This window comes from Chanodichthys erythropterus, chromosome 11, assembly GCF_024489055.1.
Source record: "Chanodichthys erythropterus isolate Z2021 chromosome 11, ASM2448905v1, whole genome shotgun sequence".
In the NCBI taxonomy this organism is placed as follows: domain Eukaryota; kingdom Metazoa; phylum Chordata; class Actinopteri; order Cypriniformes; family Xenocyprididae; genus Chanodichthys; species Chanodichthys erythropterus.
The window spans coordinates 35610601-35637768 of record NC_090231.1 but is presented as its reverse complement, the minus strand read 5'-3'; the positions used below and the strand labels follow the sequence as shown (position 1 = coordinate 35637768).

General features: G+C 38.8%; 2 protein-coding genes across 8 annotated transcripts in view; both read right to left on the bottom strand.

Annotated features, from left to right (window-relative positions):
- trim66 (tripartite motif containing 66) overlaps positions 1–11301 on the bottom strand; it is a 28842-nt gene extending 17541 nt beyond the window's left edge. The window contains exons 1-5 of one of the 5 annotated variants that reach the window (XM_067399605.1): positions 10830–11301; positions 6115–6446; positions 5356–5521; positions 1374–1503; positions 196–312 (exon numbers count right to left, since the gene is read on the bottom strand). In XM_067399605.1, the coding sequence (XP_067255706.1) occupies positions 196–312; positions 1374–1503; positions 5356–5521; positions 6115–6123 (422 nt within the window). In that variant the 5' untranslated portion in view covers positions 6124–6446; positions 10830–11301. Of the gene's footprint in view, positions 1–195; positions 313–1373; positions 1504–5355; positions 5522–6114; positions 6941–10829 lie in introns of those variants that run through there. The other 4 variants (XM_067399603.1, XM_067399600.1, XM_067399604.1 and 1 more) reach the window with 4 other exon arrangements.
- Positions 11302–12191: 890 nt separating this feature from the next.
- The window catches only part of dennd2b (DENN domain containing 2B), a 65329-nt gene continuing 50352 nt past the window's right edge, over positions 12192–27168 (bottom strand). For all 3 annotated transcript variants that reach the window (XM_067399597.1, XM_067399596.1, XM_067399598.1), the window contains 7 exons: positions 26921–27069; positions 19606–19783; positions 16903–16944; positions 16607–16718; positions 16091–16333; positions 15729–15815; positions 12192–12894 (listed from right to left, as the gene is read on the bottom strand). In XM_067399597.1, the coding sequence (XP_067255698.1) occupies positions 12860–12894; positions 15729–15815; positions 16091–16333; positions 16607–16718; positions 16903–16944; positions 19606–19783; positions 26921–27069 (846 nt within the window). In that variant the 3' untranslated portion in view covers positions 12192–12859. The remainder of the gene's footprint in view (positions 12895–15728; positions 15816–16090; positions 16334–16606; positions 16719–16902; positions 16945–19605; positions 19784–26920; positions 27070–27168) is intronic.

Here is a 27168-nt window from a genome sequence, read left to right as displayed (position 1 = left end):
ACATCTGGATGCTTGAACATCTGCTGAAATCATTCAAAGGAAGTAATGGATCTTGTTAATGTCATTATATTTCATATAATCTACGCTTGTTGCCTGTTAACGTTTTAGATGAGTAATGGACACGATTTGCTTAATTAGCATTAACGCTAACATTAGCAGCATCATGGAGGTGGAATCGGTGAGATATTGTCCCACCTGCCCTGGATCTGTTTGGCGGTGCTTTCCACAGCTGATCTTTTCTCCTCCACTCGGGCCATGAGGTTCTGCAGGAGCCAGCGTTGGTCTTGCAGAGCTTTCCCAACATGCACCAGCCTATAGACAAAAAAACAACAGCAAGCAGTGTTGGGGAAAGTTACTTTTAAAAGTAATGCATTACAATATTGCGTTACTCCCTAAAAAAGTAGCTAATTGCATTACTTAGTTACTTTTTATTAATGTGTTACTTTACTTTTGCGTTAGTTTTTCTCTCATTGGCTAGGCTTGCTTGTTTGTTTTTTAACAAAAAAAGTTCTATTTTTGGCAAATGTTAAGGCTCTTTTACACCAAAAGTGAAATTAATAAGCCTCAGGCATATTTAAGTGATTAATATTTTAATATTTTAGTGATTAATATAAAATGCATATTTACGCCTGTACAGTAGAGGGTTTTAATCCATTCTGGATTAAAGAAGAATACAATACAGGAGAAGAAAGTTCAACAATCTCATTTCTAAATCTAAAAATAAGTCATTTTTGTTTATTAGTATGGTTGAATTTGTTCATTGAAGGTCAGCAGCAAAGACATTGGTTAATAAAGTGAGATTAAATACATAAAGTATATTTGTGTATTTTAATATAGTTCATTATTACAGGTTTGTATAGAATTCTGAGATTGCATATCATTGTTTTTATTCATTTTTAGGAATACTGAATGTTTTCGTGCAAGTGAGATGAGTAAATGCATGTAAATGCATGTTCACATTACGTCTATAACCATCATGTTCACACAGCGCACATAACACCTCTGCACTTTATTTCTCTCATCATGGGGACAGGAAAGCTGTCAGTCAATAAACGTGAAAAAGTCAGTTGATATTTTGTTGTAAATTGAAAAAGTAATGCGCAACTTTACCAGTTACTTAAAAAAAGGTACTTGTAATGCGTTATCCCCCAAAACTAATAGCAAGTAAAGCACCTTTGACTTTTAAAGTTTACACACAACATGCTCGATAGCATATATTTGTTGATGCGTGAGAAAGTGGCCACCTGTTCTGTCTGCATCTTTGACCATGTGTTTAGAAATGTGTATGAGAGAGTGTCTGCAATGCTTGCATGTGACCAGTGCATCGTGAACGTAGGCACACATGTCAGTGGGTATGTGTCCTCTACACATACCGGTGGTCTTTGTGGGCGGACAGGTGACAGATGCTGCAGGCCATGAGGTCGCACGTTTCACACAGGAGTTCCAGAGGCTCCTGTTTATGAAGAGGACACATGACAACAGCATGCCCGCAGCAACCGGCTCCTGAGAAACGCAACACAACAGAGGAGAGGAAATGAGGGCTAATTAGCTGATGCCCATTAAGAACACATTAACTGTAATCAAGAATCACATATCTAAAAGAAATATTACAAATGTACAATTGAAAAATGCATTAAAATAAATGTGTTAATATAAGCATGTGGAATCTCTCAGAGGTTTAATGAGGTTTTAAGTATGTTCAAATCATTTTGACCAATATAGAGCGAAATACCTTGTTGGCCTCTGTGAGTCAGTCTCTATGCTAGCTTCATTTATTTTTAGTGGAAAAACAAAGCACATCAAAATGCTTATAAATATTTCTGGACGTATAAATGCATAATTTTTCCAGCAAAAGTAAAACAGATAAAAATGGAACACAGCAGAGCTTTGATCAATCAGTTAATGTCTCATTAAAAGCCCTGCCAATACGAGGAATGTAACTTTACATGTGCTTTTGAAGAGCCAAATAAAGTAACAGATACTGCTTTCACGTTTGCCTTCAGAATGGCCCACATTTCTGACACACACCAAGCACTGGACATTTAAAAACCGTCAGATCAGAAAACTAAGTTTCATGATTGTATAAACTACATACACAGACAGGTTTTAACTATTTTATTTTATTTTATTTCATTGCATCTGAAGAACCAAATAAAGAGACACTGTTTTCACGTGTGCCTTCAGAATGGCCCACATTTCTGACATACATCCAGCACTGGACATTTAAAAACCATCAGATAAGAATGTTTCTTGATTATACAAACTACCCAGCTAACAAAAAGATGTTCTAAGAACGTTTTGCTGACATTCCCATTGAGTTATAAAAGCGCTATTTCTGAAAGTTCTCTAAACGTTCAAAACATCCAGTTTTAAAGGCCCACTGAAGTGCCTTGGAACGCACAGCATTATTCAATGTGTTGACGTAATTTGAACTGAAACAGGAAGACAGGGCGGGACATATCGAACAGCTCCTCCCCTTTTTTAAAATAACCAATAGCGTTTCGTTTATATCACGGCTCGGCCACAGCCACTGAACTTGGTAAAGCCTCAGTTTCCTTCTAATTTCTAACCGTTTCTCTTCTTAATCTGATCCGCTGATTCCGCTCTGTGCTATTGTGTCTCTGGACCGGAGCAGACTGTGTACGCTGAGGCTCACGCGACACTAACGTGAAACCAGACTTCATTCGCCTCAATGGAAAGCATATTTATACTGTCTTTTGTATTTAAAATATTTTTTTCTTGATTATGCGAACATTAGGGGAACATTCCATTTTACCATTTTCAAACATAGGGCCCTATAATACACTCGGCGCAAGGCGCAGGTGTGTTTGCTAGTTTGCATCCAGCGCCGTTCGAGTTTTCCCGTTCAGCGCCACGTCCTTAAATTAGTAAATGCATTTGCTCCAGTCAGTGCGCCCATGGGCGTGCTGGTCTAAAAAAAGAGGTGTGTTCAGGCACATTGCTGGCGCATTGCTATTTTAAGGAGCTGAAAATAGACTGCGCCATAGACCAACTCAAACCTGGTCTAAAGTATAGTCAGTGGCGCAATATTTTTTTGTTAGAGCGCGTTGGTAGAAACTGCGCCTCTGGGCGCGTCCACAGTGCGCGTTGACTTTGCTTATTACACACAGGGATACGCATCACACAAACATGCCAAACATTAAAAACAAAAGGATTACAGTGTAAAAGAATATGATTGTGTAGGCTACATAAATATAAAAATGTAATGATGAACAGTCATTGTGTTAGCATTAGGCTACCTATTTTCAATTCAGCCTATTACTACTTATAATGATGAACGAAACTGGCTAATTAATTAAACAATCGTGCCAATACACACACATATATATTAACTGACTCATCGCGCAGAGCTATTTGAAAGCTTGCATTTGCAAGCCCGCTTTAACTTCACGCATGAGCAGATCAGTTTCTTCGCTTGAAAAGCATCCAGCTTTTCCGCCAACAAATTCCGCCATGTAAATAGCAATCCGCCATGGCGCGAGTGCATCTCGCTCTTAAAGGGAATGGGAGATGACACTCTGATTGGTTTATTGAACCTTACGCCCATTACTCATTAAGAGAATAGGGACAACCCATTTAAAAAATGCACCCCGGCGCACGGACCGTTAAAATTGCAAAAGTGGATTTGGATACGCCCTGAGTGCACCTGCGCTTTACACTTTGCGTTTAGATCGTTAAAATAGGGCCCATAGTATTACTTTTAAATGATCTCTAATATTCTGAAACAAGTCATAACATTTAAAAAATGCTAGGCAAACATTTCAGTTAAAAATGTTTCATGAATGAAGTATAAATAATGCTTTTGTGAGAATATAATTAAGGACCAGATATCTTTGAACAAAATGTTTTATTAACATTACTGGAAGAATGTTTGTTCATAACTTCGAGAGAACCTTGCCACATAATAATATGTATGAGAAAGTTCCCTGTTAAGCACGATTGTAAGGCCGATTATGAATGTAATTTGATACTAACGACTGATCAGTCAGAGCCAGTTGCGTTCAGTCTGTGTTTATAGTCAGCAATTAAAATCATATAGTGTGTTGATTTCAGTATTAGAATGTTTCAGCTAGTCGTTAAGTGTGTCCCCAGCTTTAGCTGGATACCCACACAGACAGTGTTTAAATCATTTTTCTTTATTTTAAGTAATTACTTTGTTTTTTCCAATAAAACAAAATTACATTATTAATATTATTATTTATATAATTAAATGACTATACATTTATATTTTTATTTTTATATTTTTATTTAAAAAAATATATTAAAAATATAAAATAAAAATAATAAAAAATATAAATGTATAGTATATATATATATATATATATATATATATATATATATATATATATATATATATATATATATATATATAAACTAGATGCAACTGCTTGTTTCAGCTCTACACATAAAACCCCCAAATTCCACCAGAGATGTCTGGCTAGGTTTCTCCAGAAATGAGTTTGTTTGATAACACACATCTCCTTGGTCCTGAGCCGAAGCAAACAACATAAACAAATAAATCAAACATTCTCATTTCCATTCCATTATACCAAAAGTCCTACCTACTCTTAATAAAACATTATCACTTTAGCAGTCCCTTTGCATATATAATTCTGTGACCAGAGAAAGTCAGGCAGAATGCAGAACTCCATTAGAAATGAAGGACCTCGACCGACAGCACCTGTCACACTGGATCTACTCTCTGTCCATCAGAAGCACCGGCTGGCTGATGCTGTGACAGTGCAGGGTAGACAGAGACACGCTGACACGTTGCACAGGGAGAGAGGGTGTTAAAGTACGAGACCACAGGCTCCAACACTGATGAGCTCCCACTGCCTCGGTGCACACTGGTGACCGACCACATCCTGCTTCACACCCGCACTTCTGTTTCTCTCACACTCTATCACTCTTTCTCTCTCATCTTTCTTTTCTGTCGTTCTTTTTGTCACTTCACCACTCCTCTTGTTTTCTGTGAGGACTTGTGGTGTCGTTATCATATATTAAGTGGATTTCAAAGCGCCTCATGTAAAAGCTCAGGAGTATCGAGTAAGCTAGGATTGGACAGGCTGGCCAAATTTGTGCTGCGTTTGCTGAGAGAAAATCAGTTTTAGAAAGTAGGTCACATAAAAAATACAACACTACAATACATCACAGGATAATTATTCACACTTATTATAAAATGCATTATTCATTGTGTTAAAGAAGAGGGGTTAGAAAAATATGGTGCAGAGCTGATAATGTCCGGTGGCTAAGAGCAGAAATGTGCAAGCAAACAGCCAAGTGAAACTAAAAGTGGAAAGTAATTACAGACTGGTAAAAGAGAGACGGTCTTGCCTATTTCAGACGGTGACGGAGGGTCTCGCGGCTGGTGCTGCAGATCAGAGGGTTGAGTGGAGCCTCTCTCGTGCTGGTGCAGGTCTGTGCACTGGAAACACAGCCACTTGTTGCAGAAGGTGCACAAGCTCTGTGCCATCCGAGGCTCTGAACATTCGGAGCAGCACTGAAGCACAAGCAGATACATTTATAATGATTCTTTTGCATTGCGATAGAATGGGATTTGCTGACACATCTGTCAGCCTCAAATGAGTGGGTGTCTTATGCGTTTGATCTAGCAGTAGCAGCTGCTGTAAATATCTCAAGTAGCACTTTAAAATTGCAAAATGCATTTTTTGTTTGTTTGTTTCAACCCCATTGACTTTCAAAATATCTTCTTTTGTGCTCTGCAGAAGAAAGAAAGTCATGGAGGTTTGATTTTTTGGGGGTGAATTATCACTTTAAACTACTGGATATGTCTACTGGGACTTAATATTTATAATCCAAGCATTGTTGTCATGAAAAACATTCATTCTGTACCCCACACTTTAATGAGAGCAAAGCTGCCTGTTCAAAGGATGCCAAAAATATATTCGCATTTACATTCCGCATTATTCCCAAAAAAGCAAAAGCAGAAAACAATAACACGTTATGCGTCATCTGTGTGTCACAAGAAGCCGCAGTTTGCTGATCACCTCAGTGTCAACTCAAAGACATTTCAAATCTTGCATTATCAAACCCTCCAAATCTCTCAGAAAATTCAATGCAGGAGCATCTTACCTTCTCCATGGTGGTGGCGGGATCCAGAATCCTTGGTGAGAGCGTGAGAAAGATTGCGATATCCAGCCGAGCAGCTCTCGCAGCAGTGAGGCAAGGACACGGCAAGCCTCTGACACAGCTAGAGCTCCACACCACACTGTGACAGCTCTACCTGCGGCAGGAAGTAGTGCACACTGCACACTTTAACCCCAGCGGAGTAGACTCCTGAGCGCTCCTCTTCGTGTGCCCTCAGCCGTGGCCGGCGTGTAGCTCTCCTCATTGGCTTCCTGCAGCTGCTCGATTCCCGAATCCTTCCCTCTGACAGCCACCATGATCTTTCTTCTTAAATAAGCCTGTTCATAATAATTGGGAATTAGGGAGGGCTGATAATTATTTTTTTTTCTGGGACAAAATATCCCCGGCAGCCCTTGTTGCCAAAAATGGAAGGGGAGAGGTGCCAGATGACCTACAATATTTAAGAGAATCGCACGGAGGAGCACACACGAAGGGTGTGAGATGGATCGGGGATGAGGGAACACGTTGGTGCCCTCCTTCCTCACTTCCTTAGATCAGCACTAGTAAGGGACAGGTCCCTCCGGATCGGACCCGCTCCCACGTAACACGCTGAAACCGGGTCAGCCTTCTCCAGGAGCAGATGGGAATTGAGATGTGCTCGCACAATGCCCTGCAAAGTGCGAAATCAATTATGATCGTATCACACTTCATCTTCTCCAAAGAATTTTGAGGCATGACTTCTTCAAAATCTTTCAAAGGTAGGAGATGTTCAACAGCCAATGCATAAAGGGACCAAACGGGGTGGGCGAACGGGATTGGCGTAAACTAATGAAACCGTACGTAACCCGAACTGACATAGGTGTCGTGCAGATCCCCGCTAAGAAACCACCGTGAGTCTGCCTGACAACAACCCCTGCAGCCTGACCTACAAATCTGACAACTCTCTCTTCCTCTAGAGCTGCTCATGGGAGCTTAAAACCATCCGATTCCCCATTGTGTACCCACAGACCCACTTTAAAACACAATTAGTCTACCCAGCCAGTCTTTCTCTTGTTCTCCGGGCAGACAGGCGTGCCTGCGTCTCCTGTCTTGCCTTCCATGCCACTCCATTTGGCTTTTAAAACAAAAAGCTCATGCTCTCTCTCTCTCTCATACTGCCAGAGATGACTCCTCTTCTCCAGTAAGTGAATTCAGCACAAGTATCTTTCTGCCTGAGCAAGCACAGCCATCTCTAGAGAAAGTACATTAATAGAAACTTGAGAGGAGGTTCCTCCCCTGGAAGAACACCTTAGTAACATCCATTAACATCATTGGTTATGAGATCATGACAGGGGAATGGCAGATTTACCCATAGCAGATGGCAATGTCTCACTACAGATTATTCAATTCATTATGTCTTCACTCATTACAAGTGAATGCTTATATTAGCCAATTATCAGGTTGCAGATTGAAGTCTTAACACACAATGATAAAAAGCCTTTTTTGAAAGAATGTAGTATATCCTTTATATACGTGATACAAACTTAATCTAATGTTTAAATTACATTTGGGACTCTGAGATGATTATTTCCTTTTCATGTGTAAATATGCAAAGATATTTGTCTAGTGAGACGTTTAATTGAAGCGTATTGAAATGATCTGATGTCCCATTAAACAAGCTACAAATAGCCAAACGGCTGTCAAAGCTATGTGATTTAGTGTGAAAATGAAGAAAAAACCTGCAAAGATCTTCAAGCACGCAGTTAAGAGGTTACTTCATAAGGAAAGCTACTATTCAGTATGGGATATTTTCATGCACTTGATAGTTGCAAGTGTAATAAAAAAGTGAGTCTTATTAATTGGGGAAAAGAACAATATCAATAGCATTGTAACAGGTGAAAAGGGCAACAAACATTTATATAAAAATAATACAACATCTGAGATAAAATGTTATGAGATTAATTGAATCCAGTGATATCTTGCCCCTATTGTGCTGTACAGTGATAACCACTAAAAGTGACTATGATAAGCTACCACAAACACTAAACTATTGCAAAACAAACATCGCACATTAGATCTGTATGCTCAAAAGTTAGGCTATAGCCTATATATTCATACATAGGCTACAAGTTACAGTCACACCAAAATGTATTCAGACACCTTGAACATTTCATTCATTAATACAGTTCACTATAGTTTAAAAAATGGTAATAAAATAGGATCTCAGAGTTAAACTGTGATAACACTTAAGCCAGTGTTTCTCAACCAGGGGTCCGTGGACCCCTAGTGGTCCTTGACATAAAGGCAGGGGGTCCTTATAAAATATCTGAATATGAATTTTTGTATATATTGACATTTGACATGTTCCCATAAAATAAGTTAATATATGTATAATATAACTGACTATATGACTAAATATAGGACAAATCAACTAACGTAGTAGTAAATTATAGTCTATTACATTTGGTCGTCACAAAGTCATTAATGATACCAATGAGTCAATTTTATTCTGGGGTCCTTGAAGATGGTTCCAAATATGATGGGGGTCCATTACTCAAAAAAGGTTGAGAATCACTGACTTAAGCAAAACATTGGTCAGGTCAAAGTGTAGTCCACTGTATGAAGAATCTTTGGGTATAATATATCACAGTTTACTTTATTTTGCTATCCTCACTTACATAAATGAACTATAGTGTCCTGCACCCACTAGTAAAAATATATCAAAAATATCAAAAATGTCTGAATAATTTTTGTTTTGACTGTATATAGGTGTGAATTAAAGGGTTAAAGGGAAAATTATGTCATTAATGACTAGTCCGAGAGCTTTCTGTCCCTCCATTGAAAATGTATGTGCGGTATACTGTCCATGTCCAGAAAGGTAATAAAAACATCATCAAAGTAGTCCATGTGACATCAGTGGGTTAGTTAGAATTTTTTGAGGCATCGAAAATACATTTTGGTCCAAAAATAACAAAAACTACGACTTTATTCAGCATTGTCTTCTCTTCCGGGTCTGTTGTCAATCGGCGTTCACGACTCCGCTTCTTCTTCTTCTTTCCTGTTTTACGGCGGTTGTCATCCAGCTTATTGGTGCATTACCGCCCCCTTCTGCTCCGGAGTGTGGTTCACAACTCCGCAGTGACGCTGCTGACGTGTTATCTGGTGCGCCAGAGCTTCGTTTACAGTCTGAGGCAGACGCACGCTGTAAACAAAACAACCTTCGCAAACATGTCTAAGGATTTCGACACAGAGGAAGACTTGTATTTTTTTGCTCAGCCATATTTATTATGAGCACCAGATAACACGTCAGCAGCGTCACTGCGGAGTCATGAACGCGGATTGACAACAGACCCAAAAGAGAAGACAATGCTGAATAAAGTCGTAGTTTTTGTTATTTTTGGACCAAAATTTATTTTCGATGCCTCAAAAAATTCAAACTAACCCACTGATGTCACATGGACTACTTTGATGATGTTTTTATTACCTTTCTGGACATGGACAGTATACGTACATACATTTTCAATGGAGGGACAGAAAGCTCTCGGACTAAATCTAAAATATCTTAAACTGTGTTCCGAAGATGAACGGAGGTCTTACAGGTTTGGAACGTCATGAGGGTGAGTCATTAATGACATAATTTTCATTTTTGGGTGAACTAACCCTTTAAGGGTCAGGGGTCTTACAGTAATTCAGAACAAAGGAAGTTAGGGGAGTCTTAGTAAATGGACATTTTCAAAAAACTTTTTTTCGTTTTTTCATACAAGTATGGATAAAAGATGATAATAATAATAATAATAATAATAATAATAATTGCAAAAAGTGGCAAGTCATAACCAAAATTAGACGCCAAACACACGCTAATAAACAAAAGTTGTGTTCGCCCAAAGGAGGGCACCAACCATAACAACACTAAGCTGCGCACGCGCTTTCCATCATGATCCATTTCGGGTTGTACGCCAAGTTAGTGTGGATCAATTTATTGAATAACCTAAGTCTAAAACACACACACATTTAGCTAGTAGCTCTAAATTAGCCTACAATTTGCGTTAATTGCAAGACACAAAACTGACAGATCGCGCCCCCAAATCTTTTCAATAGGGAACATAAAATAATTTAGCAGAGGTTTAAATGTCATAGCGATAAAAATGATTCATACTTAGAAAGTCTTAGGCTAGTATAATTCGCACACTGAATAAGACAATCAATCAAAAAGGTGGAAATCACTGCTAATGTATCAATCGATGCGTGCAATTTTACCCTGTAAATTACAGTAATTGGAGTCAATATGGGAGGCAAATACCTCTTGAGTGAAACAAATTCTTGTTAAAGGATTTTACATAGAGAAATTATTCCATTTCAAGCCCCTCTATAGGATTAGTTATTTCGCGCCATTTAATGATTTACTTCAACAATACAATAAAATGAATAATATTAAAGACAGCAGTCAGTCTGTACCCCAGGAATACTTTCTTAGAATTTATGTGCTAAAACGAACGCGTTGAATAACAGGATACGAAGCACATACAAGTGTAAGTTGTAATATGTCAAAATGCGCACTAGACCTCTGCGTTTTTGGGAGAATCTTCTCGCACACCTCACAGACGGTATGGGACTCCACAAAATCCTGCACAAACTGCTCGTATACGTGCAACATTTGTATTAGAGCGTCACTGATATAAACACGCTGACGACAGAAAATGAAATAGTGATGAACGCAAGCACATAATGAGTTTGAACCGCACCTTGCTTCTCTTGAAGAGGCACAAATCCAAAAACCATCCTCCTCCTCCTCCTCCTCTTCGGTGAATGGAAGATTATAACGATTTCAGCAATGCTTCAGTGTCTAAACAGCTTAATATAACCATATCCTTAAAAGTCTTTCCACCCCTGGAGACTATATTTCTTATACGCTTGTGATGTTATTCCCTATGCCGCTTAAGCGCTGCAACTGTCAAAAGCACAATCGTGCATACATCTATAGACTAGATACGCAACTTTCAGTGTGCAGACTCCAGTAGCTCTGCCATCTGTGGAAAATATCTAGCACACGTAATCAAAGTTATAATGGAAGCGACCGCATTATCAATCCTGTCCTTCACCTCCCGTATTTTTTCGTGATACGCACCCTGCGTTGCGCACTAAAGTTCTTTACCTTTAAATGTCGTCTGCATCCAATCCAGCAGATGGCGCCTTTGCCTCAGGTTTCAGGTGAGGAAATAACGATTAAAAACGTACAGTTGCTTGTCTATTGCTGATGGAATAAATCACATTATTATTCTTATCACACGTAGCAGTTGTTTGGTTTAGGTAAATTAGGTTTTAATTGGAATAAAATGGCACTTGTATATAAATATTGGTAATGTTAAAGCACATATTTTGGTTAGTTTCTTGGATATTTCTTAGCATTTTGTATGCAATTATTATTTGGCACCTAGTTCAACAGCTTTTATACTTCCTACCGTTTCTTTCGCGGATTTTAACACGTTTTAACAATCTCTCTGGGTAGCCAGTTGACTGACAGCTTTCCTGAAGTGTCACTGTTTTTCTTGGTAGTGCTACAAGACACATTTGTTGTGGTACTTATGCAGAAAGCTGTCAATTCTGCACTTGCTCTCAGTGGCTTTGATGGAATTTTTTTGAGACTGTTCTTGCCCAGACAGGATCCAAAATACATTTTTGGAGAGTGGGTTGAGAAAATTTACCAAACATAAATACATTTAACCAACCTTGAATCTGTCAAAATAATGCATATTGCATTATTTGTAGTTAGGCTAAATATACATCATCCAACAAAATTATTTTGAATAATTTTGTTGGATATTTGTGAGAACTCGTAAGATTTGTATTTATATAAAGTTAATTTTCATAATTTTCTGGTGGTATGATTTAAGATTTTAAATGTAATTTAGATTTCTGTGTTTATTTACAATTTTATTATGCATAAAATAACATAAATGGCATAACATTTTATGCAATAAACAAAGCCTGTCACTTCTTATTAACCATTTTAGTTCACACAAAAATCAAAAAAAATTTTGATGACCACAGCTCACTCTATTCCGTTATCTGGAAACTATGGCTACAGACTGAAGCACACACAGGACCAATTCAGGACACATTTAATGAGTTGTGTATGTTTCTTTAATATAGCAAAAATGTGTCAAGTTTCAAAACATTCCCAGTGTATTATTCATTGCTGCTATTTTAAACACCAAAAAGCCAGACTAAAAGGATGGGAATAACTCCACTGAACAGACAGGTCCTGTTTCTATGATCCTAAACATTTTGTAACAAAGCTGTTCATTAATGCAGAGTGAAAAATTAACAGAAAAAGCTTTATTGATTTGTTTTATTAAACACTGTAAATAAGGTAATTATACTCTTCATGTGTTAATAAATGTACAAAATACAATTCATGGAGAAATTCTAGCGTTAAATACTACACAGCCACTGTACATCCACCTGTCAGGTTTCCATTCATACACTCAACCAGCTCAGCACCGTTATCTCTAAGGGTGGAGGTTATACTGCAATATAACCATTCATACTCTCAGTACCATCCTATTATTTTTCTAGTGTCATATACAAGTACCAGGAAAGGTAACAACAGAGCTACATGTGAGATTAACAGCACAGCTTCCATAAATATGTACAAAAATAAAAACGTCAGAGTCAACACAAAAGACACAGCATACATGACTTAGCCGTGTTAGGTCTTCAGATGTAGCATTTGTAGAAAATGTCCACAGTTTTTGGTTTCACCATGAAGTGTTTAGTTCTTTTTATGAAGGAACTTCATTTTATTTCCTGAAAAAAAAAAAGATGACACTTTGGTGTATCAGGTTGTTATGTCTGGTATGAATTTTCACAAAACAAGGTTGATACTTAGGCCGCGTGTCCACCAAAGTGTTTTTAGCCAGCTGAATATGTCAGGCACAATTCTGAAAGCCTAGCTGCAGGCACTTGAGATCTTTATACACGGCCCTCCAAAAGTTTGGAAACGCCTTAGAAAAGTGGGGTTTTGGACAATATTGGCATGAATCCTTTTTAATTTGTGATAATTTTGCACTGATAAGGGACAGCACAAACTACGAAAACATATTTTATTACATAAACAGTTTATACATAGAATAAACTTACATTTTCGCAGGAAAAACATGAAAGTGAGTGGTATTTACACCCTCTCGAGCGATTTGTCATTCAGCATCGTCGAGAGGTTAAAAGGAATTGGATTGCTTCTCTATCGTCATCGTGTTATATCCGGTGGATAAGCAAGTCTGTGATTGTTTCCCGCAAAAGTGTAACAGAAGCAGTAGAAATGAATGTACGGGTTTCCAGACTGAGTTGCCGGGCGAAATCAAATCGCTGGCAGATCAGGCTGGCCCTGCGTTCCATTCGGAGGGGCTCATCCCTATGCCCTAATCCCTTCAAAGGGTTTACCCTCCGGAGTGAGAGCTTTGAAGGGATAAAGGGTGTAGGGGTCTTTTGGAACGCACTTCAGCGTCATCTTAACGAGACAATCAAAGAGGAGTAGATTGTGCAAGCTGCGCCCTTTGTTTAACGTTAGTTTATTTATTTATTTATTTATTTTAGGTTTATCGCACCATTTATATTGTGTCTGTGTATTTTAAACATTTGAATGGACTGATAAAGAGAGCTGTAAAGTATTTTTGTTGAAGTACAATGTCGTTTTGACCATAATAATGTACCAAATATAATCGTATAAATATTACAGCAGTATAGAAAAATACTATACATACATTTATAGGTAAAATCGAACTCCTATAACCTCCTGTACCCATTCTGTGATGTCAAACAGCTTCCTTGTGCAAAGAATCATGGGGGCCCGAAGTGTCCATCAGTTGTAAATCCTTCATTCTGAAGGGCCCTTTGAAGTGGCCAGTTTTTAGCACTTCGGTTTGGAACGACCCTTCAATATGGCGGCCATGATTATTTTCACTCCGAAGTGCCCTTCGGAGGGCGATATATCCCGTTTGGAACGCACCGAGTGTTTACCCAGTCTACCATTAGCAGCTATCTGACCTAAACTGGGTTCTAATTGGTTCAATGTATTCTAAACTTAATTGCTAATCAATTGTTTAATCTATTAAGGTGTGCTGACCCAAAAATCTTGTACAAACGTGGGCCAAGTTTAAACCAGTAGCCAGGCATCACAGCTGGCAAAGAGGCATGTCTGACTTTGACATGTATATATTGCCATTATTATGTAATCAAAATGAAAATTATTTAATTTTATTGCTGGTCTTCAATGATAATGTCAAATTACTTTAATGTATTTGCACAAAAAAATGAAAAGGATTTATGCTGATATCGTCCAAAACTACACTTTGCCAGGGGTGTTTCCATACTTTTGGAGGGCAGTGTATATATATATATATATATATATATATATATATATATATATATATATATATATATATATATATATATATATATATATATATATATCACTAGTATCTGATTTCGAAAATAGTCATCTGGTCGAGGCATGTATATTCTAAGAACGACAGAATATGGTCAGTTAAGCCGAGTTCAGACTGCACGATTTTCAAAGTAGTCTGGTCACTGTTCTTTTCACACTGCATGACTATCTTGGCCAGCATTCAGTCGCTGCTGTGTTCAAACTGCACGATGGATCGGCGACAGAAGGTTTCACACTGCATGACTTTACAATAGGATGAATCGCCGACAACTCTGTCTGGCACGCAAACTACGTTTCACAACAAAACACACGCGAGACATGACAAGGAAACAACGCGATATCACGCGTTCAAGACCGGAGTTATTATTATTATTAAAAACGGTAGCCCGCAAGAAGCTTGCAATACGAATTGCCTGTGCGCTGATTTGCGGCGAAAACAAGAAAAAGAAAAGATGAATTTGGAGGAGGATGTGGTTGGGGAGACTGTGGATTGTGTGTTCTGCAACGAGAGTTGGAGGTAAATAAATAACTTTTCAATGTGCTGCTGTTGCGGATGGTCAAGCAAATGTTTGTGCTTTGTTTCTGTTTGATAGAATTGTAATGTTTATGTGAATGAAGCCATGCTGGCTGATATTGTGGTCTATAACTCCTCCCCGAACTCCACTCTGTATCTTGCTCTCTCATTGGCTGTCGGTCATCGCCGATGTAGTTTTCAGTCAGAACACTTTTCACACAGCAGGATTTTGAATCGCCGACAGGTCCAGATATTTAGCACGGCAAATATCTCACGGGCGTCGGCGACTCGTTGGCGATTCTCTCAGATCGCGTCTTCGCTCATTCACACTGCGTGATTGTCACTCGCGTGAACGAGCTCCGATTTGCCTGTGATTTCGGGCATTTGTCAGCGATTTCTCAAAACCTGTCGGCGAGCCAAAATCGGGGCTAAAATCGTGCAGTCTGAACTCGGCTTTATTTGTCCCAACCCTCCTCCATTTTGTTTGGATAAAAAGTGACAGTGTTTACCCATTAAGTTGACAATTTTTTAACTCTCTGCGACCTGAAAAAAACGTCCAGCATGTGGCGCTCCCAATGAAAACGATTAAAAAATACAAATATGTTGGCTTTAGAAAAAAAACAAAAAATGTTTTGGTGGACACGGCCTTACATATGTGTCACACAAATGCTGTTTTGTACTCACCTAAACCCTTCAGAAATTTGTTGACTCCACTCTGTTCTGTGTCTGGTAACTCCTCCAGATACTGTTCCACTCTCTGCTCAAATAGACCTGATAAATAAATAAAGAAAGAATGCACATTAATTTTTTTTTATTTTTTTTTTTAGCTTCTGTCAAAAGCATTGTTTTTGGTGACCAGAGGGTGGCAGTAAAGATCTCCCTTTAACATAATAGTTACCCCTCCACCCTAACTCAAATATACCCACACAAGTAGTGTATAATTATGCTGGGTGTGGGTTTCTAATTACACTTAGAATGGCCTGAAGCTAATAGGACATCATGTTTTATGAGAAGCCATTTTCTTTAATTGACCAAGCAAGATTTACCTTTGGCCCTACACTTCCTCATCTCCTTATCCTGGATGAATCCAGCAAACATCTGAGACTCCATAAAGACACCCAGGAATCGGCGGATGCTCTTCGAAGCCACCGACTTGCGGAAGGCTTCGCGCTGGAAGATGCGCTCCCCTCTTTCACCCTGGGTAAGAAACAGGGAATAGTGGCCAATGGTCTCCAGGAAAAAGCGGATGAAGGCCTCTGATACCACGCTGTTCAAAGAGGTGGTGCACTCTGTGAAATGAGAGGATATCAGAAAGGTTCATTATTCAATATCATAGAGCAACTAAACTTGCCATTTATATTTTATCAGGCATAAACAAAAAATATTAATATAAGATGAAATGTGGTTCATGTTCACAGTGGATAATAAACAACAAAGAGATTGAATAGGAAATGAAACACAGTGAAGCCATATGTTCTGCTTTACAGTCAGAGAATATATGCAAATAGCTAGTGAGTCCATTGAAAACAGATGGGCAAGGCCACAACGTCAGGCTTTTTCACCTTCATCTGATTCGCTGTCGGAGTCTTGATTGATGATGTCGTTTCTCTGTTCGAGAGATTGCTCTAGAGCAGCTTGCAGTTTGCGTGGTAATAGAGAGGCCTCGTCATCCATCTGTATACAGGAAGAGTACGAAGATTAACGCTGTAACAGCGCACAGTGATTCATAACATGACACAGCCCGCTTGTTTATATTACGGTTGTTCTCAGATCTTAATGACAACACGTAATTAGCTGCACTACAGTCAAGGGAGAGTTTGCGTCAAACTTTATGGGGACAGACTGTTTATTGACGAACCTGTCTGATGAAGCGGTCCGTTCCAAGATCGACCATTAAAGCCTGAAACAAAGAAATGATCTCAATTAAGTTAGGTGCACCATGACTGATTCAGTAATGTTTAAACGTAAATTATGTAATCAACTAGTGGACTAGTCTAACAAACCCTCAGGAGACAAAAAACAGCTGTCTGTATAAGCAATCCATTTGAAATGATGGATTTCTATGAAACAAACAGTAAAATCCCATAATGAATGCCACTGAAAAACAGGTCATATAAATGTGATGTGCTTGCCTTGCATTATGATTATTGTACATTAGACATATTTATTAAAATCAGCTAAATCAATAGGCAGTGCATGACCAATAACACAACAGCCTATTACAGTATAAACAGATTTCCTCAAATAAAAGTTAGATTGTGCATCTAGGTTTGAATAGGATTCTTAAAAATGTATAAAAAGTGCCTGTACACATGACAGGTGACAAAAGTCGCAAGAAAAGCTTAACGTGTACCGGTGTTATGCTGAATTTCGACTCCCTGACAAATTATTACCCCCCTCGTTGCAGTCACAACCTGACTGCCTAATCCTAACCCCACCCTAATCCTAACGTAATCGTAATCATCCTAATCGCGCCAGTTACACTTTTTCTGTAAATTAGCGTAGCATAAGCTTTGTGAACTGCTAAAGGTTTACTTTTTTTGCGTGCGTTGAATACGGAAGGCGGTCTGGCGGAAGCTCAATATTTGACTTCATAACTTGTTTAAATATGGATATTTTTTACACAAACGCTTCAGAAGGCCTTTATTTATCCCCCGGAGCCATGTGTGTTACACGTTTATGATGGATGGATGTGGATGGAAACATTTTCTTCAGCTCATACTCTTGAACCCTATTCACTGCCATTATAAAGCTCGGAAGCGTCAGGATATTTATTAATATTTCTTCAATTATGTTCATCAGAAATAAAAAAAAAAGTCACATACACCTAGGATGGCTTGAGGGTGAGTAAAGCTTGGGGTAATTTTCATTTGAAAGTGAACTAATCCTTTAACATGACAACCTACACAAAAAGTTTCCATAAAAGTCAAAATCCTTCCAACTTGCTCATCTTTTGAAGTGACATTTCTCTGAGCCCGCCACGAGACGGATCTGAGGTAAAAGGTCCAGATCCACTTTCCAAAATTATATATCATTTTTAAAATTGAACAGCAACATGACAGTAATTCGAACATAGCTTTTGTACAAATTTAAAGCAAAACAAATGTGCAAATAAATAAAAAATAAGATAGTATTTCCAATGCCGACTAACAGCAGCTGTATCGTTTAGTCGACCAATCTTGCACATCCCTAATCTCAACTGACTAAAACATTGAGTAGCATCATTCTGTTTTATCACACTGTATTCAGTTGTTTTGGGAGTCACAATATTTCCAGAAGTTGATCCAAAACAGATGGAGCCTGACACCCATTTAAAAATGCAGTGTTAAAAATGACAAGGACCACAAATTGGTGTGCTTCCAGATGTTTTCCCTGCAAAGGGTCACCCCTTATGGCCATTACAAGTGCACTAATGTCCAAAGTGCAATTTGAAAAAAGTACTGAAGACAAGTCCTGCCAAATGCACTAAATGCCAAAGACTCTGTAGCTGGCAATGTCCTATGGGCAGCTGGGAACAACAACACTCTCCCAGTTGGGAAAATTTAGAGGGGAGAAGGCAACAGCCTGGCCAGGAATGCTGAGCTAGGCTTATGAAGCTGACGCCACATTAAAGGCTCATACGCAAAAATTGGCCCGTGTTTTTTTGGGCATGTTATTGTACTTAGCATGTATTTCACTCATTCCAGTATCTTTCTGAACCTGGGAAAATGACTTTAGCCCCACATTCACTGCAAGAACACAACATAAGGGTTTAATGTTCAGGCAGTTTATTAGAGTAAGAGCATAATTGAACTGTTAAGGAGAGCTGCCAATGTGACCATATTCACAGGAATTCAAAGTCATGATCAGGGGAAAATCTCTCAGAATAATAACCTCCAAAAGCAAGGGAAAATGACTGAATCTTGAAAGAATGAATCATTCTAGAATTACTGGGGTAATTTTGTTGGGAAGTGCATATGTGTAGAAAGTAAAAAAAAAAAAGATTTTTTTATGTGTGTGCGAAATCTTTTTAGGGCTAAACAGTTTGGAGAAAACTTTAAAAAAATGTGTGTTCGGACTTGTTACAAGAACCAACTCAAACCTCTTTCAGTTTTATGACTATAAAATAATTCTTATGATTTTATTGATTATTATTATGAAATAATATTTTACAAAAAAGAAATATAAGTGAAATAAAAGAAAATAATTTTATTTTACTGTAAAATTGCAATACTAATATTTATATCTTAATTTCTTCATTTTCAAACTAGATCGTCAAGCTTTTATTTTGGCAGGCTATTTGACAATAGCACTAAGCCATACTGTGATATAGTTTTTGTTCTGATATACCGTGCAGCCCTAATATGAATTTATATATTTGTGCACAGACTACATGCGTAATCTCCCTGAATCTGATGACAGTTTTTCAGACAAACCTGTTTCATTTAGGCTGTTACACAGCCAAGCACACGTTGTACACACTTGACAAAGTATCCTATTACAACAAACAAGATGGGTGACAACACCATAGCTGTTGCAATGTTTGTGACAAGACATATCAAGTGTTGGGTAGTGTCCGTACCTCCTCCACAGGTAGTTCCTTGAGCTTTGGCAATGAGCTGGACAAAATACCCACAAGGAAAGGCGTGGGACAGCAGACAATGTCCACCATGGAGGTTGGCAGCACAGGGATGAAGGTGTGCTGCCAGGAGAAGGGGTAGAGCAAAGCCACCACCGCATGAACACAGCTGGAAAGAGTACTGTAGGGAAAGAGAAAAGCACACAGTCAATCACCAAGCTTTTACAAAATCTCACACACCTTCTTAGCAAATCCTGTTCTGGAAAAAGTATATTGAGCCCAGATTTTCCAGTTTATTTTGGCTTTAGTGAGGGGACAATGGAATCTGTGATTATGAGAGCAACAAAAGAAAATATCCAGTGGCATTAAATAGACTCCTGTAATGTTATTCACATTGTGACAGTGTCATTCAAGACATTAGTTACATAAAACCCCATGGAAACACACACACACACACACACACACAAAAAAAAAAAAAACATCCACGTGTCCAATATTACCACAAAAAATAATTTATACTTCAGTTTATAAACAAACAAATACATATACAGAAATGCACAGACATGCTCTCAATGCAGCCCTCATGAGCCATTGGATTTTATCAAAAATATCTTAATTTGTGTTCCGTAGATGAACAAAGGTCTTACGGGTGTGGAACGATATGAGGGTGAGTAATAAATGACAGAATTTTTATTTTTAGAGGGGGGCAAATTGTCATTACATTACAGCTGTCAAAACTTTACCAGTAAATCAGTAGAAATGTTCCAACATAAAGGATAAAATGTTCCCACAAGACAATCAGCAAATCAGTGTGCGTGTGTGTGTGTGTGTGTGTGTGTGTGTGTGTGTGTGTGTGTGTGTGTGTGTGTGTGTGTGTGTGTGTGTGTGTGTGTGTGTGTGTGTGTGTGTGTGTGTGTGTGTGTGTTTGTGACATATCAGGACACAAATTTGTACAATGACATAGGAATGACATAGGTATTACAAGGAGAGGTTGACTTATGAGGACATTAACCCATGTCCCCATTTTTCAAAAGGCTTATAACAGAATGTTTTTTTTTTGAGAAAGTAAAAATGTGCAGTTTCCTATGATGGTAGTGAAGGGGGATAGGAAATCCAGTTTGTACAGTCTAAAAACCATTACGCCTATGGAATGTCCCTACAATTCACAAAAACAAACGTGTGTGTGTGTGTGTGTTTTGTCTACACTACCACATTACCCATGGTAAGTGGAACAGGATGCATGCAAGTCTCTGTATCTTCAGGGTGATATGGTAAAGATGATATCATGATGGGCTACCACACTGTAACCACACACAATCGTTCTCGTTCATATATCATGTTTGCAAATCACGGTCCTCAGAGCCTTAAATTACTCTGTGACGTTAAAGCAGCCGTGAGATGTTACAGCTAAGGCTAAGCACAAAGTTACAAATACCACAGTGGCCTTCTCACGGTCCCAAGCTTGTTGATAGTGGCTGACCCTTCTTTCTCTCACTCTCATCTCTTTTTGTCCCATCCACCACACAAGCCCATGTATACAGAGGCCGAGAAAATAAACCATCAGAAACACACTGACTCCAGCCATGAATTAGAGAGGATCAGGACTGAACCCAGTGATCAAATTTGGTATGCTAACAGTAAACTAAACATAATTGCAGCTCTAATACTGCTCATTTGTGTTCTTAGAAGAGAAACAAATATCAGTTTGCATTTTTAATCAAATCAAAAGATTACATTTCATGGCCTGTGCTTAAAACACCCTAGGTGGGTGTCTGAATGGCTATGTGTGTGAGTCTGCATCCTGCATTCTGGCATGTTCACACTGGGAACAGAAAGAGGCAGATTTTAAAAACCTAGCCACAGGCGAGACAGGCAGATTCTGATAGCTGATACCTGGAATGTCAGCATTACTGAGGCCTCAGAGGCAAGTACTCATGGGAAAAAATGAAGACGGAACTTTAGACCTGTCCAAACACTGTTCTATGCTGTCCAAATCCTGCAGGAACCAAATAACAAGGATAGAGGGTTGCTGCTAGCTAGTGACTGACTCTTTCTTGCCTGGACCGGACAGCCATAGAGAGCTGGTATGCGCACAAAAACAGTCTACAAACACACCAACCAAATGAAATATCCTTTACACTGAACACTTACTTTACACTTATCCTTTACACTGAACCAAAGATACAAAAGATATTATATTGTACTATAACAGCTATTATAAGTTAATTTGAGAACTTGGTGTGAAGGGGCCTTTATTCTTGCTGATCAATTCAAGGACAATAACTAAAACAATAATGATAAATATATAGTTATAAAAATCATTCTAAATATAAAGGAACAGCAGAGTCCACACCACAACAATAGGGGCTTTTTCCTACCAGGTAGTTCTAAGAACTCAGTTGTAGAAACTAGCCACTAGGATAGTTCCCAAAGGACTAATTTCTCTCCCGGGCCATTTTCGTAGTTGCATTTGCACCGACAGTAGGAACTCTGAAGCAGCCGACAGCGGCGTCTTTAAGCAAGGCATTTGCAAACATCAAAAACCGGTGGATGGAGGACGCTGTGATCGGAGCTGCATTTGTTGTGTCTCGTTGGTTTCGTGATAACGGAGATGGAATGTAAAAGCATAATTTACACGATTAAATAGCGAAATCTCCTATTATAACTTGCAGTAACATTAGGCCTATTACATATCATCGAGGCTGCAAAAAGAACAACCCCGCAGACAACAGGTAGATGCCGTTATCGCTGTTTTCCATGTTCGTGGGGTACAGTAAGTATATGTTTACACGGCTTGTTAAAAATGCCGGGTGCCGGTGTTTGACATGCGTTTGGCCAATCAACGTACATTTGCGTCACTGGTAGTTCCTACAGTGCTGGTTTAGACCCTACACTCATTTTAGTTCCCCCAAAATGATTTTCTAGAACTAAAATCGTTTCTAGTGCCTGCAGTGTGAACACGTCAAAATCCGGGAACTTCATCCAATAGTTCTAGAAACTATGAAAGGTTCCTCCAGTGCGAAAGCCCCAATAAATGATAACAGCACAGAGGAACGATATCGTTGGAATCACTTTTAGAACAATTTTTTCCAGTTGAAACAATGGCAATGACATATTTTAAGATATGTCAGTGCAAGTTGATTTCAGTTAAAACGGCTCAAACATGCATTTTGGGACTAGGCTTATGCTTTGTCTGTAAAACCAAGGGTGAATCTAATAAAAATGCCAAAAGCACATAAAATTACAAAGACAAATTAATAAAATAAATACTGAATTTCAAAACATTAATAAATACTATAATAGAACATAAATAATACAAAAAAATATATAATAATAACACACTAGACCAGCAGAAACCAACAACTGCTGTAATTTGTTGTCTATTGTGAGCAATGTGAGCTAGCCCTAAAAAGAATAATTTGCAACAGAAGCAGCTCAAGGATGAAAATTCAAGATCCAAATCTGAGCAAAAATACATGTGCTTTCATTTAACCAGCCTAGCTGAATTAGATTCTAATGAATATTGCATCTTTCATAACTCCTAAAAATAATGGTAATTTTGGATGGCTGGCTAGAATCTGGAAAAAGAGCCTTGAAAGTAATTCTATATATTTAACAAGAGCTTCTGCATGTTTAACCAGTGGTGACATCCAATACGTGGATGAAAAAAGCCTGCAATAACACAAGGTTTATGCAAAAGTTTATGTAAATTTTATGTTCCCACCATTATGCAATATATTGAAACATATTCCTGTGATAATAAAATAACAGAAATTACAACAAGACAAGAGAAAAATAGAGAAGGAAAAAAAATACCTAGAACATTCAGCTAGGACATAAGACACATTTAGTATAATGACCAGTTTATTTAAACAAAAGTCAAACTTTTTTTTAGCTTTTCAATCTTCATGTTTTTGGCTTGTTTATTTCCAAAACTAGCCACACACAAAATCTCTGGCCAACTTGGCAATACTGTAATACATTTGCCTAAAGGCCTTCCGTCTCTTTTTCTTTTCAACTTGTCTGGGACACAAAACATTTTTCCACCTGGCTCTCTGTGCTCAGATTCAACAACAACATTCAATTACTAAAGAAAGACGTCTACAGCTACACCAAAATTTGAACACACAATGTACCCATGAAAAAGGAAGTAATCTGGAAACGACAAAACCAGACCACACATCAGAGAGTTTAACTCGATCCTTCCTGTCATTTTATAACAACACAGAATGCTGCTATTATTATACAGAAATTTCAGTACCAACAATTACAACTAAATCCAATGCAGTCTTAATAAAATGAATGTATTGTTGCTTATAATTTAATGTAATGTTGGGTGATGAATTCATTTTATTAACAATCCAAGCTGCTCCCCACAGAAACTCAGTCAGCAGCATGATTGAATATCATTGTCTGGTTTGGGCAGAGGAGCTCCCTAGACAATCAAACAGCTAATGGAAAAGTTTGTGATTCGAAAACAATTACTTTCTGTAATAGGACGGTTTAAGCTTTACAAAGTGTCTATGCAGTGTGGAAAGGGTTAAAATGAACATGAAATCCCAAGGAAAGCATTGCCTAACATGGAGTGAGTTTTCTTTCTGTCAGATCCTGAGCAGCAAATATATGTTACAAGCTACAGAAGCATACATCATACACTGTTGGCAGACATTTTTGGAATTCGATTGCAGTGGCCTTTCCCATGAGAGCTGCAGCAATGTCCTTGATGTGGGAGAAAGGAGGGTTTTCTACCTTAGTCTAGCACTGCCCGTAATCCACCTAAGGTTGCTGGGCAACACAGCTAGGCCTGGACCAAGTCCCATCAATCCACCTATCCTGTTTTGAACAGAGCCAAGCCCATGGAATGTCAATACTTGGCTTAGCAGCATAATATGTTGTAACTAGAGCTCTATCTATTATGATAATGGGTGTGATTCAAACCCATTCACAAAGAGCGGTTTTGAAAAGCGTTCTTTGAACGACAACAGAAAACATACTGGTTTTGTTACTCTGGTTCAAAGAAAAAAAACACGTTTTGCTATATTCTGAGTCAAATATTCTGAAGTATGAGGACTAAACCATGGTCTACCATGTGAGAAGAAGAAGATGGCAAAGGTTATGTTTTAACACAAATCTAGGTCAAGTATGTTCACATACGTAGGGAAAAAAAAAAACTATATATAGCAGATAACACCGAGACCAATTGTAGTGTGATTAATGCAGTGGTTCTCAACCTTTTTACTCTAAGTTCCCCCATGTAAGGTAAAATAATTCCCCAGTATTTCTGCTGTAACTATAACAAAGCTGCTTTTTTTTTTGTTTTTTTTATAAACAGAAGCTGGGGAACAAACAGAAACTATAGTTATTGATGAGAATAAACTAACAGAAACTACTTGGAAGTTTGCCGAGGCCCCCTAGTGAGTCCTGGCCCCTTAGTTTCAGCTCCAAACGTCACTCCCACGGACCGCTGGCTGAACGTCTGATGCATATGGCACACAAAATTAGAAACACTTTGGGAGTTTCAAAGTCGTCATCTGATTGAATTCTACAAGATTTCTGGGAGACATGCATTTTGTGTTCTTTAACGACCTGGAAACAAAGCAGCCGTGATGCCAAACGGAAGCAGAAAGCCTTCGTCTGTGACAATGAGCAATTATCAGGATCGACTAAACTCTGGATTTTCGAAAGTCTGTGAAGTATGTTAAGTTAGCGACATAGACTCTTTAAAATCCGTTTTACACTATTACACAATAGTTTTACACACTATTGTAGGGACATCAACGTTACATTTTCACACGCCTAAACATGACGCAGAACAAAACGAACTGTGATTGGTTGCTTTACATGTCAGTCAGACAGCCTCTGGGTGGTCCTTGGCCATTGAAAGCTGCTATGGAGTCCAGACCTTCTGCCGTCAGTCTGAAGGTCTGGCTACGCAAGACTACTGGCCACTTGGTTGAGAATGACGAGAACATGCATACATACTGGATGAAGCACCAAGCTACAATGGCATAATCTAGGTTTGTTAGTCCAACTATGAAAAAACCATACAGGTATGATTCATTCACATTACACTGTTGATGTCATGTTTAAAACACAAATTATTCATACTTTTAAGAAGCATCAAAACGCACTTATCGAATCAACCAAAAACTGTACAAATAAAGGAGCTTGTCCAAATAACCTTTGTAACTAAGCAACACCCGTCACCCTGTGACAATATGGCCACCGATTAGAGGAGAGAAACGAGCAGTCACTCACACAGGAAGTGCATTCCTTCCTTCACAGCAACTGCCCACCCCACATCACCCGCTGCTGTTTGTTTAAACTGGCTGATGATTTGTGGAGATTAAGCTTTCACAAATAACCTACTCCCTAATGACCCCCCATGCCCGGCCACAAGCTTCCGTGACCAAGCACGAAGGCTCAGAGGGGGGTGCAGAAACCTCCAGGGACCATAACGTCCCTAACAGAACCAAAACCCTGTCTCTGCCCTGACCCACTTCTGCATTTAGATCAGCGGGGACTCCTGGGACTTCTGCCCAGTGTTAGAGGGTGTGGTCAAATATGCCTCCTCTGATGAATTTAGCAGTGGCCTGCACGGAGCAGCCGTTGGGTCACCCTTTAACCAAAACCACAGTTGAAGGCTGCTATTTGCCATATGTACTGGTTGGACACTGACAGACATAACAGAACTGGGCCCGAAAACAACTATTTTCTGCCCAGATAAGCCAAAACAGATTGACTGGAACATTCGGACCCATACTATGATTGGTATTCCATTCAGAATCCCCATGGTCACAGACAAATATGTAATGTTTTCCTAAACTTTGTCCTCTTATATTGTAATGATCACTGAACTTGAATGTCTAACTTGAAAATTGAGAAAGGAATAGGTCTGATTCTGAAAAACAACAACTACAGCAACAAAAATCACCAACAGGAGGAGAAAAACTATGACCCAAAAAGATAAAAATCTTTTATGTGTAGCAGATGTTATTTTACAGGCTCTGAATGAGCAGACGGAAAACTGGAAGTGACACTGCACATCAGTGAAAAAGAGGTTATTGAGAACATCTGCTGTTAGGCCACACTCAAGACTGCTGTTGTCACAGTGGTCTGCTTGTCTTAGAAACACAGATCCATTTGGGAGGACTGTTTGACCATGTTTGGGCTAAAAAAGCAAGAACTTTCTCATGGGAATGAAGAGTGTGTTACATGAGATGATATGCTGCCTACACTTGATGGTTCATATTCATTGGCTCAAAGGCTAGTCGCATGATAACTCAAACACTTGAGCTAACACACAAGGGTTTCTCACCTCAGCTTGTCAGCCACAAAGATGACCCTTCGTTCCAGCAACAGAGAGGCAAAAACACGTACCACCTGTCGTACACTCAGGCAGTTGAACAGACTTTCCAAGTCCACATGCTCCAGTCTGGAGTCCATGGGCCTCCGTAACTCAATCACCTGTGGAAAAAAAAAAAAAACACTTGGAAATTGAAAATATTACTATTGGCTAATTTTGTCCTCCCCATGCATGGAGCAGAAAAAGTCGTTTCAGAGGCA